Source organism: Diadema setosum, chromosome 1, assembly GCF_964275005.1.
Source record: "Diadema setosum chromosome 1, eeDiaSeto1, whole genome shotgun sequence".
NCBI classification, from domain to species: Eukaryota; Metazoa; Echinodermata; class Echinoidea; order Diadematoida; family Diadematidae; genus Diadema; species Diadema setosum.
The window spans coordinates 6,062,700-6,077,374 of NC_092685.1; the positions used below are offsets into that span (position 1 = coordinate 6,062,700).

Consider the following 14,675-nt stretch of genomic DNA (forward strand, 5'->3'; position numbering starts at 1 on the left):
TTGTCTACACGCATTCTTGAACGACGTGGAATACACAATAAGTCGTACACAACTTACTATCAGTGACTATACAGTTTAGTTCAGGTCTGGTAATACTAAGAGTAGCTGATAGACACTTTGAACAACAATGATCAAAGTAATTGCCATTTTTGCATCTTTTTTTTTTTGAATAGTTTTCTTTATTTCGGTTAGTGAGAAAGTGCAATACAGTCATAAAAGAGTTGACTGAGATATCTATGTTTGAGTTTCAGAAGTCTAAGTGTGTGATTATAGCTTCTTGGTTTGACTAGGTAAGAACCACAAGTAACACCAAATGTCGCAGAATTGCATAAGTCACACCACGGAAAAAAGTAGTTTCCATTACTGTCTATTGAGATTAAGAGCCTCGTCATTTCATCATGTTGAAGGCCACAATTTTCTCAGGGTATTACACTGATTCTATTTCTAAAGCGTATACTCCTCAAGAAAACTCTTTGAACTCATTGAAATGTTCTACACGACTTGGATCACAGCTAAAAAAAAAGGCAAAAATAAAGATAAAATAGGAGAAAAAAGAGACAGGAAGAGAGAAAGACCTAAGATCTCGGTCCAATCTTTGAAAGAGCATGATGAGTATTTAGAATTATAGTATCGGGGATGATCTCCGCTAAGATCAATAGAAGATCCTACCTTAATCTTCATGATCTCCCCTTAGCCGCAGATTAAACCCATAGAGGATTGACAATATCTTGGTTATAGTCCTTGGATGGAGCTTATTTGGGATTAGTAATTCTGCTAATCCAGGTAAAACCAATCCATAAGCATATTTCAAAGTCCAGTACTTACAGGCCTTCAAAAAAAAAAAAGTTGCTGCAGAGTAATACATAAATCAAATAGTCAACTCGAAGTGTCTAGCAGCATGGTTAGCAAAATGATACGCAATGACAGGTCACTCACACACACGCTAAAAAAAAGTAATTTCACAGGCTTATTTACACATATTGCACTTAAACGTGTAAAACTAAGAAAAGTGTTTTTTTTTTTTGTTCAAACTAAGGCATCTAAACATCTAATCAACAGAGTGAGTTTGCTCTGATACGCAACATGAGTTTCATTCGGTACACACTGCTTAACCGATTCACTCATAGAAATTAGATTGGAACGAACACATTAAAAAAAACGCGCGCGCACACACACACACACACACGCACACATTGATACAATGGCAGACGAGTTTGTAACGGACATGTTCACAGGGTTAACCGTCGGGTCTGAGAACCTTTCTTGCTTAAAACAATTCAGTTAGATCTCAAGATACATTAGATCCGCCTCTGGGTCTGTTCTCTGATTTAATGAGAGCGATTGAAACAAACAAAAAAAGACGTCATTTAGTTTCAAAGTTGTTGTTTTTTTTTTTCATTTAATCTTGATTTAATCCTTGTGAAGTAGGTAATGGTGAAAAAGCATTGTGAAAAAGGCGCTGATGACCTTCGCTTTATGTTTTATCCTGAGGTATATAATGGAGACATGGCAGGCGATCGGCTAAGGGAAAGGGGACTGGATCGCGCGCTGGTCGAGCGTGAGTCGTCATCGTGGTCGTCGTAGTCCGATTCTTCTCCGGAGAATTCCGACGACCGTCGAACAAAGGAGTTCTTGGTTTCAGAGTCACTCGGCCCTTGCCGAAGCCTGCTGTTGTGGTTGGGGTTGATGTTGTTATTGCTGCTGCTGCTGCTGCCGGAGTATTTCTCCAAAGTCTGTTTGGACAGTGTTGATACCGATGATGATCTCTCCTCGGCCTTGGATCTCGGGTCAGATTTGCTCGACGCCTCGGCCGCTCGTTTAGCGGCTTCTTGCTGCTCCCGCTTCTGTTTCCTCCACTTGGCGCGTCGGTTTTTGAACCAAACCTGATACAGGAAGAGAAAAGAAGGATAGCATGAGTTGATGTGTAAAACATATAGCACAAGAGGACATGAAAACAATAATCTCTTTTTTTCTACAAAATTATTAATATGAAGAGACACTGTATCTGATTTTTACTTTCAGCGTTATTCTTGGCGGAATAAAAGATTTGGAGAACGAGAAAATCTGACTCGAACGCAATGATGGATGAACAGAGAGACAACTTCAGATTGAATGTCTGCAGGAAGCAAATAAATCAAATCAGAATATAATCAAATGGGCATGAAATTGTTATAATATACCCAAAATGGTATATCCGCATTTTCGATTGTACGCACATAGGAGGGAAAAAACTAAGAGAAGCCCACGATGACGACTCACTTCTCCGAAGTGGGGTAATTAATGATGTACACTCAACAGAATCTAAAAGCCCTTATCTTCGCGTGTTGGAGAGTGACGGTGTAAATGTGAAGTGTGGTATCTGACAAGACAAGACAATGTTCTTAATCTTGGAAGTATAACCGTGTGGAGATTGATGAGAAAACACTACAACGTGCCGACATGCAATATCTCAATGACCTCTCAACAATCCATCAAAGTGTACAAGTCGTGTTCTTCAAAATCCTCATGAAAAAAGAAAAAAGTAACTTGACTTAAATTGCCATGAGACCAGCTTCCGCAACGTGCGCGCGAGTAAAAAAAAAAATTAAAAAAAATGCATAATTTCTCCAAATTTTATATGAATGTTCTACATCATAAGTCATGTATACATGTAGTGTCGTCTACTTAATGAAATCAGGAATTACGTAAATAAAACAATTTCAAGAGGGATAAACACTTTTCATAGACTGTCACCATAATAATTTCCATGAAAGTATTATGATCTTGTTGTCACTCGCTGCAATAGAAGTATTATTCTCGCTACCTAACTCGACATCTGTGTTTTAACGCAAAAGTGCTCGATGTTATTTTACTTTTAAAACACACACACGCGCGCACACACACACACACACACAGAGGCACGAAAAAAAAACATACAAAAGATATACGCAATTAGCCACAAAGTTTAATTTGGTTAGTGATTCCGCGTCCTTGTCAGTGCTTGTAACATTGTGGCCCGGTCCTGCTCTCGAGTAAACAACGTAGAACGAAGCAGCAAGTTATTTCAAGAAGATTTTTTTTTTTTAATTTGGTGAAAATTGCACTGGCCTGATTCTGCAACGGTCTGCCGTGCATGGTGTTCCTGAAGAGCTCGGGGGAGAGTCACCATGAATGACAAGCTTCAGGAGTAAATTGGCAAAGCCACGACAAAGGTGGTCATAATTGGGGTAATTTGTATCACGGTCTGTAATCCATCCCCATTTGATTATTTGGTCACAGATTCACCTCGTTAGTCACATTCTACTCTTGCCCAATCTGAGCTGATAATTACGTCCATGATTTGAGTCTGATACCAACCGCTCGGGCAGGTACTTCAAGCAAAAGCCACTGCCCTTGGTATCCTCCATCAAAACCAAGTCACGGACCGTCACACGTTGGTTTTTATGCACTCCCGCACCGTGCGCCAAAATAGGACAACGTGAGTATTCGTGAGTGTGTCGTTAGATGCGACAACTCATCAGCGGTAGATGGGAAATGAAAAGATGTCGTCTGGCTCCTCGTGAGGAGGCAAAATGACATCAATATATTGTTGTCTTCTTCAATGGAGGAATCATCTAGATTATCACGTGACACCTCGTGGTTTCTACAGGTGTTTCTTTAAACAGAGAGAACTATTGTCACTGCTATGGCTTGCATCTTGATAAGCGAAGTGAATCGGTTATTTTGCTTTCTGGATTACTGTTTCATGGGCGAATCTAAAGAATGAAGTCCATTTGATAACTTTACTTTCATTTTGACATAGCTGGTAACAAATAGCAAGGAACCAAGCGGCAAATCTTATTCGTCAGAATAAATTGCCCGTATGGTTTACTTTGTCACCGTCAAATAGTTTAAGCAACTTTGACTCGAGGGATGTATCGTGGTGAGCAAAATGTTGAATTCTGTAAACTACTAAACTTTATAATCAGCTTCCTAACCTGGATACCCCATGGAGACAAGGAGGGATAGCCCTTATTGATTGGGATCAAAATATTGATTTAGGAGAGGCAACGGGTATAGATGTATTATATACAAACTGTAGATCGCTAACGTAAATAATTGTGTATTGATTAATAATGCACAGAAGTACAAACCCCGATCATCAGTGATTGGTAAACATGTAAAATTAATTGCCACAAATCCTCTGAAATGACATTTAAAATCAAATACAAACAAACTTATCATCCTTGTTTGATCACCCTATATCCTGATCACATGTAATCCGACAGACTACAACTGGACGTACGCTACGTGACCTTGTATTGGAGTAGAAGAATGGTATACTCCCAAAACGACACTTGAGGGAATGAAAATACAAAACAAAGACATTTCGTTTGAAAATGCGACTGCCACGCGATGTACGTCGTTACTGGGGCATCACTAAACTTATCCGACGGGGAAGCGGACGAAGAGGACTCCAAATTTTCGCCCGCCAAAGCAACAATTAAGGGCCAAGACAATGCGACCACTGACAATGAAGTCGCGTCTGAAATCATCTTTGTTCAGAGATCGCGGGCTGTATACAGCACCTGCGTGCAAGATCAATTCACACCCCCCCCCCCCCACCCCCTCAACACCACCCCATCAATCTGATCACATCGGAAACTCCGTTATCAAACGTCAGAGCTGCCTCTTTTAAAGCGACTTTGAAATAATGTCCCTTTGAAGTGTGCTGCGATAAGGCGTATCGATACAAAATATTAATACGATAAATCGATAAATCGATACAGTACTGCTTCTGATAGAATGGTATCGCTTATTGATAAAATATCGCAAATGAGCAAGTTTGACACATTTTCCCATCTTTTGTATGCATACATGAGGCAAAGAGAATGCTGTAAGAGCATTTTTACAATTACGTGGAGAGAAAAAAAGCTATATTTTCAAGCATCACATTTTATTGTTTTCACTGAAAGTTGCGTCATTGACCCGCACTCAAAGTTTTGTACTTTACTTTACCTTTTTATCAATTGAATCAAAACTAAAAACTCATATTTTTGGGTATTTGTGTCTTTAAGAATCCAATAGCAATGTACTCTCCCTTCTTTCTGTGTTTTACTTTCATGTTTGTCTATCTCTGTTTTCTCTCTCTCCCTCTTCCGAGAGACCTATTTTATACAAGCTTATATATTAAGCTTTTCAGTATAGGTTTCTCCCACTAAAATTAGTAAGATTTAGTTAATAGCAGAAGCACCTTGATTTTTGTTTCATACCCAGATTTATAATTTCATAACACTTATATTTGACGTGATAACTTTAAGATTGTAGCTATTAGATTGTATATGCTTATTTCAAAACTGAAATAACTGTAACATTTACTGACTTGTCTAAAACTGCATTAGGTGTATATATATATATATATATATATATATATATATATATATATATCATTACAATGTTCATATTGCCATTATGTTGTGAACTTAAATGGCATTGTGTTAATTTTGTGTCATGTTTGTAGGTGAAAGTGGAAATATAATTATGTCTATGTATATGTGAATGTCAATGGCTATTTTTTGAGAAGCGGCTGCAGTTGCAATATAGTCGACGAAAGCATGATTTGGTGATATTTTGTACAAATAACGAATACCCATTAAATTGCCTCCTCATGTCCTTTAATATGCACATGAGGTTGCGACAAAATCAAGTGTTTTATGAGACTTGAACATTAAGTTGAATTGCATTTTAAGTGAGCCATCTTTCTCTTCTTTATTTAACATGACAGTTGTTATCATTGGTGAATGCTTAATTTATGACCATTGCGTATTCCAAAGTTGAAATAGTCCACTGGTTATATCAAGTTCAGTGGAATTCTCTTCCTTGATATATTACTTCCATTCTGCTTATGCGCAAACACCAACAATCTGGCAGATTCAATCCATGGGGGAAAAGAGCATGTGTGGATTTGGTTCAGAAGACTAGTTATCAGAGTATAGTAAACAAATAACTTGTTCCGTAGATTGCCATTTCCAAGATCATCAGTATCAACAAGCATTAACAGATATTGCATATTCAGCCAGGGGTATGTCAGCCTTTATCCGTGAATTTGCCCATGCGGCTAGGCTATATGGTTTTTCGGCAGAGTCAGTGATTAATATTGATACCCATAAATTCAACACGCACATATCCGCGACTTTTCTAGCTGTCTTTGTACCTCAAGGAAACCACACTCGTACTTTTCATCCTCTTAAATGAATAGTCGTTCTTTTTTTCTTTTTCTCCCTATCTCATTCTCCCTCTCTTGCATCATATTTTGCCCGTAAGCATATTTTTTTTTTTCTTCAAAGTTGATACGAAGTGAAACTTGCGAGCATTAACCTGAAATCGCGGTTATTATGATAAATCCCTGGATTAGAAGATGGTGTGTGATCTGGAGGTGTGCTTAGAATTTACGGATCATCCCCGCCGCGTTTGTCTGTCTCCCCTAATAGCGAGCAGCGAGCTTTGGGTCACGAAAGATTTACATCTTGAAAATTGTTTCTTTCGTTATTTTTGTCAGTTATTACCAGAAGGAAGGGACACAGAGGCTACATCTCTGTTTCCATGATGGTAAGATCGTGAAGAGAAGGAAGCGCGGCTCTGATGAATAGAGGAAGGGGCGGGGGGGGGGGGGGCAGGATAACAGGAAGAAGGAGACTTGAGTTGTGACCTACAGCCACACAAAGTGTCTTGATGGAACCGGCCGCACCGATCATCACCGTTTTTAATAGAAAGTCTTAACACTGAGTGACAAGAAGGAAGTCTATTTGAGGTAGTATTTGACTATTCTATAGTGTAAATCTGAGTAGAACGTCGAGTACAATAGTCCAACGATAGTCTATGTATAGTGGGTACACCGTCGTATATGAAATAGTGGCCAAGGATCTAGATATTTTTTTTTTTTTTATAGCTGGGGATTATCACAAAGATTTCGTATGTTCTTAAACAAGATTGAGAGTATTTACTGCAGGAAGTTACGGCATTTAGATATTAATCGCAATATCTGTCTTGTTATTGCTGATATTGGTTATATTTGTTGTATCATTATGATTATTATGAATGTCATTCCTATCCATTTTGCTATTTTCTTATTATCATCATCATTATTATTACTATTATTATCATTATTATCATCATCATTATTACAATATGTTATCATTTATCGTGTTTTACTAAAATTATCATTAAAAGTGAAGTTGTAAAGGGAGACAGCCACATTTGCAAAATATGAATGTATCAAAATAATGTACAGTATTATAGCAGAACGTTAAATCATCAAAGCCCATGCACGCCCTGCAATCAACTGGACTAGACAACTTCATGCTATTTTAGGCGATATTCTGCTTTTTTTAAAGGGCAGATAACAGTAATTGGTATAACTGGCTTCCTTACTGACCTCGACCCGTTCCTCCTTGAGATCGACTTTGATTGCGAGTTCCTCGCGGAGCATGACATCGGGGTAGTGGGTCTTCTCGAAGGTTGCCTCCAACTGCTCGAGCTGTTCCTCGGTGAAGATGGTTCGGTGGCGTCTCTTCCGTTTCTGGTTCCTGGCCAGGAGGTCCATATGGGGGTACGCCGTGTAGGCGTGGTAGGCCGCTGCGGTCGGGGAACGAATTACAGGGGGAAAAAACAAAGCGCAATGAACGACATTGTCTTGTGACTGTATAAGCGAAAGAGGTGAGAGAAGCGTAGAAATCGGGTCAAGTATGCGCAGAACATTTTTCCTTGTCAATTGTACATATATCAATCCCCACTTTACATGGATTGTACACGCTCCTGGCAATGGAACATACTATTTTGCAGTGAAAGAAATGTGTGCCCTAGTTTGTTGTAGGAATAATGGTTGCGATCTTGATTATGATGAAATAACTCTGACGGTTATGGTGATTATTGTTGATGTCATTATCATCATGTTCATAAATGTTATTATCCTTACTATACACTATCATTATGATTCGTAACTATACGACGCCTTACAAATATCATGTGTATTTAAATATTGACAGGATAAACTGATCAACATGGCTTTGCAACAAAGTAACGTGAAAAAACACCACCATTATATTTCACAATTTTGAGGGATGAAACGCATTTGTAATGCACTTGTTGATAATCTGATGAGTAAAGTCTAAGTGTGTTCCTGGTTCCTTCATAGTTATCCAACGTCTCAGTCTTGAACAACGTCTACGCAAGCTCAGCAGAGACCGTGGAAATGGACGAGAAAATATAGGTGTTAAGGTTTGGCGTCGTTATCTTATCTGGTTACAACTCCTCCAGCTTTTATCCCCCACCTCACATACGCCAACGGTCCCGATAGCCTAGGACCGCAGATTTCCTCACTGCAATTGATCAATGTCTGCGTGAAAGAGGAGGAGGCGTGGAGTTAACAGCAGCCATGCGGCAGATTGCGGAATCTCGGCATCTCTTCACAGAGTATGTTGGCATGTACTGTGCATCTCGCAAGCTATTGAGCTCCCGTACTTCCTTTCTCAATGCCCCATGTGATAATGGTTTCAGGTTTTAAAAGATTACGTTTGTTAAGATGGGTGAGAAAGGCAGCGAAACAGTAATAGTAATAAGTCGATTTGCTTACAAGTATGCGTGTCCAACACGAGGGAATATTTCTTGGCAGACTTGGGGAACAATTATTGAGTCTACCAAAACGAGAGGTAATCGCGTAACACTCTCTTCTCGGATTTGTGCAGGCATCCGTATTCTATAGTCCGTGATCTTGTAATCCTCTTGCTGAAACAGCTAATTCTTAAACGGCCCTTTATCACCAGATACAGGAAAATCGTGGATTTGATGGTTAAATCTGATTAGGACCAGTCATAATCCGGCAAATCTTTATTTCTTCCATCCGATTTTGCCCAAATAATACCCCTGTAAGACATATCCACGGGAAACAGCTCGACATTAATTCAAATTTTTCAGGTTGACAGATGGAGCGAATCTCGTCGATAAAAATTGTTAGTTTTTGAAAAAGAAAATCATACACAGGCATCCTTTATTTGGTTTTCAAAAATTTAAACCATGTTTTTTTTTTTAATCAATAGACACCGTCCTTAATTGTTATGTGGAAGTAAGCTTTGATTTCGTCCAATTAATTAAATTGTCACGAAAGAGCATGTAACAGCCATCAAAGAGAGGGATAAAAAAAAAAACTGGTCAAAATTACTAGTTAACTGATATGATGCAATAGCAGAAAAAAAAAACACCTAAAGCTAGATATAGAAAGAGGGAGGCGATGCTTAATCAGGTGTCCCCATTTTTTCATCCGCCTCTCGAAAACAAAAAAGAAAGAAAAAAAAAAGAAAGAAAAAACGCAGGAGGATAGAGTTCAATTTGGGTTCGGGTTTACTTAGGTAAGAAAAGAACACTTATTCACATTGGGGTTAATAGAAGTTTCAACCACTTTTGAGCTTATAATGTTAAGTCTCCCCTCCCTCTCCTATAAATAACAAGATATAAACAAAAATGTCAATAAAATGTAGTAGTATAGTTTGTTTGTTTGTTGTTTGTTTGTTCATTTTCCATCCGAGAATATGGATGGATAGCCCATATTCAGCTATGCTAAGCTGGTCTTCCATGGGGTCCAGTTGGATGTGAGGCGGGACCACTTCACTGGGTTAAACACCCTGGATAGCAATTCCCCCAAAACACGAAATAATTATGTTGAGCTGTGTAGAAAACTCAAACTATAATGTAAATGAAGTGTTTGATTTTTGTTGTTTTATTTTATTTTGGGGGTGGGGGTGGAGGGGGTTCAGGAATGTTCCGGCCTATACCTTTACCAACCTATTCTAGAGGACATTGGCCTCTCCGAGTACGGAAGAAGAGGGGAGATCTAAAAATTTTAGTACCATTCACGCCATTTTAAATCCCTCTTTCTTTTACACTTAAACACGCATTATCCAATTGCCTTCGCTGTCACTGAAAATGAACCATTAAGGGTAAAATAATGTCGTATTGATTGGGCTGGATTTTGCGGTGTAGGATTCAATTTGACCGCTTCTCACCTGCAGCCGACCAACAATGACACCCTTTTGACGCTCCATCATTGATCCTTTCTTGAGCCCTTTACTTGCTTTTTGTGTTGATGGGTTAAGATGTCGGAACAGAAGGCGTGATAACGACCCTCTTCTTAATAGATCAACGCACTGTGGAAATTGGCCACACCGTAGGTTTTCTTTCTCCCTAAAAATGAGCCCTTTCATGGGTCTCGGATCAAGAGTCAACAATATCTTTAACCACCAGGGTTGAGGTTGGGTCGAGCTCCTGAAATTTTCTTTTGAGGTTCAATGTACAGCCGCGTCACCTTTTCCTTTACGTTTATACTCGCAAGGAGTGAAAAGGGAATTGAGATTTCATTGTAATTCACAAGACAGTGGGATATCCGAAATAAACAAGTATTGAGAAAACAATGTAATCTTCCTTCTTTTATCTCTTTATTCTCTCACTCTCTTCCTCTCTTTTACATCTGTCTACCTCTAATTTTCTTTCTATACAAATCTCACCTTTCACCTACGCAACTGTTCAAGAATTTTGGACAAGACAGGTCATCAGAGTGCAAAATAAGAGATGACGAAGACATAAAAAGAGATGTGATCAAACCATAAGTTTACGTAATTTGTTTCATTTCAAAGGAATCGTCTTATGCTTATTGCTGAAAAACCAATGGAAGCGATGTTGCTCTTCATCATTCCGATATACTTGGAAGTGAAACTTTAGAAGTAAGATATAATCATAATCTTAGATGTATCGGAATATATGAATATTCCTCTCTTCTATAACATACAGATACAAGCAATGTAAAGATTCAGATACAACAATTTGCAATTTCATGATTTTAAATGAGTTGCATTACCCAGCACTGGTGCGCTTTAGAAGAACCTAAGACAATCTCTTCGAAACCATAATATTTCAACGCATGACAAAACGACTGAGTGTTACTCAGGAATTGAACGAAGCGGGCCACATAATCTGCCAATAATTTTTTTTTTTTTTTCTGATGAAGACAGGGCGGTGCAAGCCAATATTTGAAACTTTTCCAATTTTAACATTTATTTTTGTGATCTATGAGAAATAAGCGATATTCATGTCCTGCTATGGACATTCTCGGGACAAACCATCAAATAAAAGCTCAAACGTTTTCTTCATTTCGTTTTCCTTTCTTCTTGGGTAATTCCTTTCATTTCCGCTTATTTTCCTGTGCTGGAGAGCCTATTGATTGTTCATAAATTGTACAATCGTGTAATGTAAGCGGTTAAGGATTTAATTTCTGTTCTTTTAAACTCGAGTTGCTCTTGAATTTGTAGTGAACTCGCAGTGTTCAGTTTGCTGTTGTTATTTACTCTAAAGAAAACCCATAACTCTATGCGAATATTGATATATTATGATGTGCTTAAAAGTGATGATTTATAAAGAACATAAATGGCAACGAATTTTCACAAAATTACCCTCGATTCTGGCAGAATATTGTTCATTTGCATCGTTCGCCAATAAGCATCCATGCAGTGAGATTCAAATCCATAATATTATTCTATCAAGACGGGAAGTTATCCGTAAGTTCATCGCGTCAGTAGCTTGTCCGAGGAGAAAATAAACCAGCTCTTAACTTGCAGTAAGATATGACCGAAATTAATGAACATGATATTTATCTATATGGCTGCCTTCTGCGAACTGATCCATTACATAATTTGGTTGAGAATCATTCACTATGCATATGTACATAAATTATTTAGATATATCACAATTGGTATCAAGCTACCCTCACTCAATTCATACTAGTCATGCTAGCATTGACAAATGCTTTTGTCTCCGTGGAAAGGGAAATTTTCTTAAAGATGACACGTCGAAGAAGAGTAATGCTGAGCAATAATATAAAAAAAATATGGAGGATAGTCATTTGCCAATTTAGACACTTCTGGGGTCGAACATTAGTGAGATTCAAAGATACATGAACTGCTGTCAAGTACTGACAACAGTGCCATTGCGTCAGTTCTTTTGCTGTTAGAAAATAAGAGAAGGTGATTATATGACGTTGCAAAATAATTCTTATTCTTTTTTTTTTATATTTCGACGATGACAGTCAAAACATAGAAAGTGTGTCATCTTATTTCAGTGTGAAAGGTAAACTCTTAGTGTTTGAGGTGGCAAAAATTACGGCTGTGCTTCTTCCGAAGTTTGTTATTCAAACATTGCGTCTTCGTTTGATGCTGTGAAAAAAGTTGCATAAGTCACCTTCGTATAAGATGTCTGCCACCAACCTAGCTTTTCTTGAACATCGTACTCTACGAAACCCAAACAAAAATCAGTGCAAGTACACCTACAGATTCCTCCATACAAAAAAAAAAAAAAGGAAAAGAAAAAAAAAAAAGAATCTAGCACAGATCACCGTACAATTTAAATCCTTGTTGTCCCTGCCTTGTTCTCTGGCGAAGGCAGAGTGACAATTCGCTCATCAACAAGCAAGAACAGCACCTTAAACTCGACTTGCATGGTTTCTGTGCAACACGAAGCATATAGCTGCACGCACCTCACTCATTTTCTCTTTCTTTCTTTTTTTTTCAAGAAGGAAGCCATTTTCATGTAAAATTCCTCGGAGTGTGATAAAGTTTAGTGAGCATCTCTGGACACATAGATAGCGCACCAGCTATCGATCGATTCCAGGAGAAGGTACGACAAAGGATGGAAGAACAGCAACATGGAGGAAGAAGATGACGAAGATGAAGAAGAAAAAAAAATGTAACAAAAAATAAAGGAAGAAAAGGAGCAAGAGAAGATGGAAAAGTGGTGATAGCAAAGACGAAAAATAAGGAGAAAGGGAAAGCGAAAAAAAAATGGAGAAGAAGAAAGAAAAAAGACGTAGAATCATTCTACCTCAATGCTGCTAAAATTGACAAGAAAAAAATAGATAACACGTCTCAATTTCTCATCACCGAAAGGAATACCAGAGAATGAATATGATATTATACATCATTCATCAGGTATGAATTTTTTTTTCTTTTTTGTTAAGAGACACTTTATCAGTGTCTCATCAGATGTAATGCAGGTGTCGGTTGAAGAAGATATGAGCAACGACATCTCTCTCCTTTGCAATCGCCGGGTCTGTTGGCGAGGGGTTTCGATCTTTAAAAAAAAAAGCTATAAGGAAAACGAACTTTACTCCAGGCATGGCAAATAAAGGCTGTTTTCTTTTTCGAATTAGTCGCAAATTGATAGAGGACTGTACGTAAAATATAATGTTAAGAAATTACATGGTAGTCCCTCAGTTATTTCTCTTCATTTTATGTCAGCAATTTGCACCTACACGTACATCGAAAACACTGGCGTTGCTGCTGAAAAGTTCCCTGAATGGTGCCAAATCTGCAGTTCTTTCTTTTGTTTTAAGATTCCGCAAACCCGCCTACGTTTTCCGCGTTCTTTATTATTGATTAGGTCGTACAGGGAAATACTCCCCTATAGGTACCCGACTGTCTTTTCCGCATCGTAACTACGTACCAGAAGGAGCCTACCAATCTTACGTCGCCTGATGAAGAAATTGTGTCAATGTATATGTGAATCATCTCCTGTTAAGTCATTGATGTACATGTACATGCATAATGTTTGTGCTTTTTCGACCGGACATTACTCGTTTCCTTACTCTATAGACATAATGTTCCTTACTCTAGACATGTATGTTCCAAATAACGAAATCCGAAATTTGCGTGATGACGTGCAGTTGAAATTCGATAACACGACTTTCTGTAATATCTATTGAATGAGTGATAGTGACGAATCTATGGATTAATGTGACTCTTGATAATGAATAAAGATATAGGCAATCTAGCTGGAGCGGCACTCACCCAAGTGGTACTCGGGATGCAGAAGCGGAAAGTGAGGGTGTGGAGCCAGCGGGAGGTACGGGGCGTGCCGAGGCGGCAGTGCCGGGTACGGCCTCGGAGCGAGTATGTTTTCTATGGTAAATGAAGGCGCGGTCATTCCCGTCATGGCGCAGCCGGTGTAGGCGTTGTAATAGGCCGCAACCGCAGGCGAAATGGCAGACGAGGAAAAGGGCAACACGGAAGGTGTGGTCGAGGCTGGTGATGATGGCGAGGACAAGGAAGGCGGCGACGGTTGGGGACGTGGTGGCGGAGCTGGCACGCCGGCCGACAGGAGGGCTGCGGTGTTCATAGGGCTGCGATCGCGGGGCAAACTCGGCAGAGTACAGTCCATCACCGCTACCATGCGAATTCACATGTAAATCACGATGGCTCACTGTGAGCAGTGCTTTAAACAATCACACGTACAATGCCAAGCATTAAACGATAAAGAAGAACAAATTAATCGAGTTGTGAATTTAAGGTAACTCATAGACGGGATGCTTTGCTGTCTTTGGTATAAGTGATGCTGAGGAGGAGTCTGAATCTTCTGAGACAAGATGAAGCTGTGCGCGCGTGCTGTCCACCAGCCGAGTTACATGTAACTTTTATTCATCTTACGCGACTCTCTTGGCCTTGCCCACCCCTTAGCTTTTGATCCCTCATCAGCTCGCTGGGCATAGACGGCTATTCGCGGCTTCAGAGCATTTCGTCAAGGCGTAAGCCGTTCTATTGTGCGTTCTGTCACTCCACTGGATGTTTTTACATAACGGCTCGGGCTATTGTCGCTCGCCACCCTCTTAGCTTAAATGGCTG

General features: G+C 39.2%; 1 protein-coding gene across 1 annotated transcript; it reads right to left on the bottom strand.

Annotated features, from left to right (window-relative positions):
* Nucleotides 1–1,211: 1,211 nt before the first annotated feature.
* On the bottom strand, nt 1,212–14,435 carry LOC140247050 (uncharacterized). The gene is made up of 3 exons (XM_072326346.1): nt 13,845–14,435; nt 7,394–7,593; nt 1,212–1,883 (listed from the first exon to the last, which is right to left on the bottom strand). The coding sequence occupies exons 1-3, from the start codon at nt 14,224–14,226 to the stop codon at nt 1,482–1,484; spliced, it is 984 nt and encodes a 327-aa protein (XP_072182447.1). The 5' UTR covers nt 14,227–14,435; the 3' UTR covers nt 1,212–1,481.
* Nucleotides 14,436–14,675: the final 240 nt, after the last annotated feature.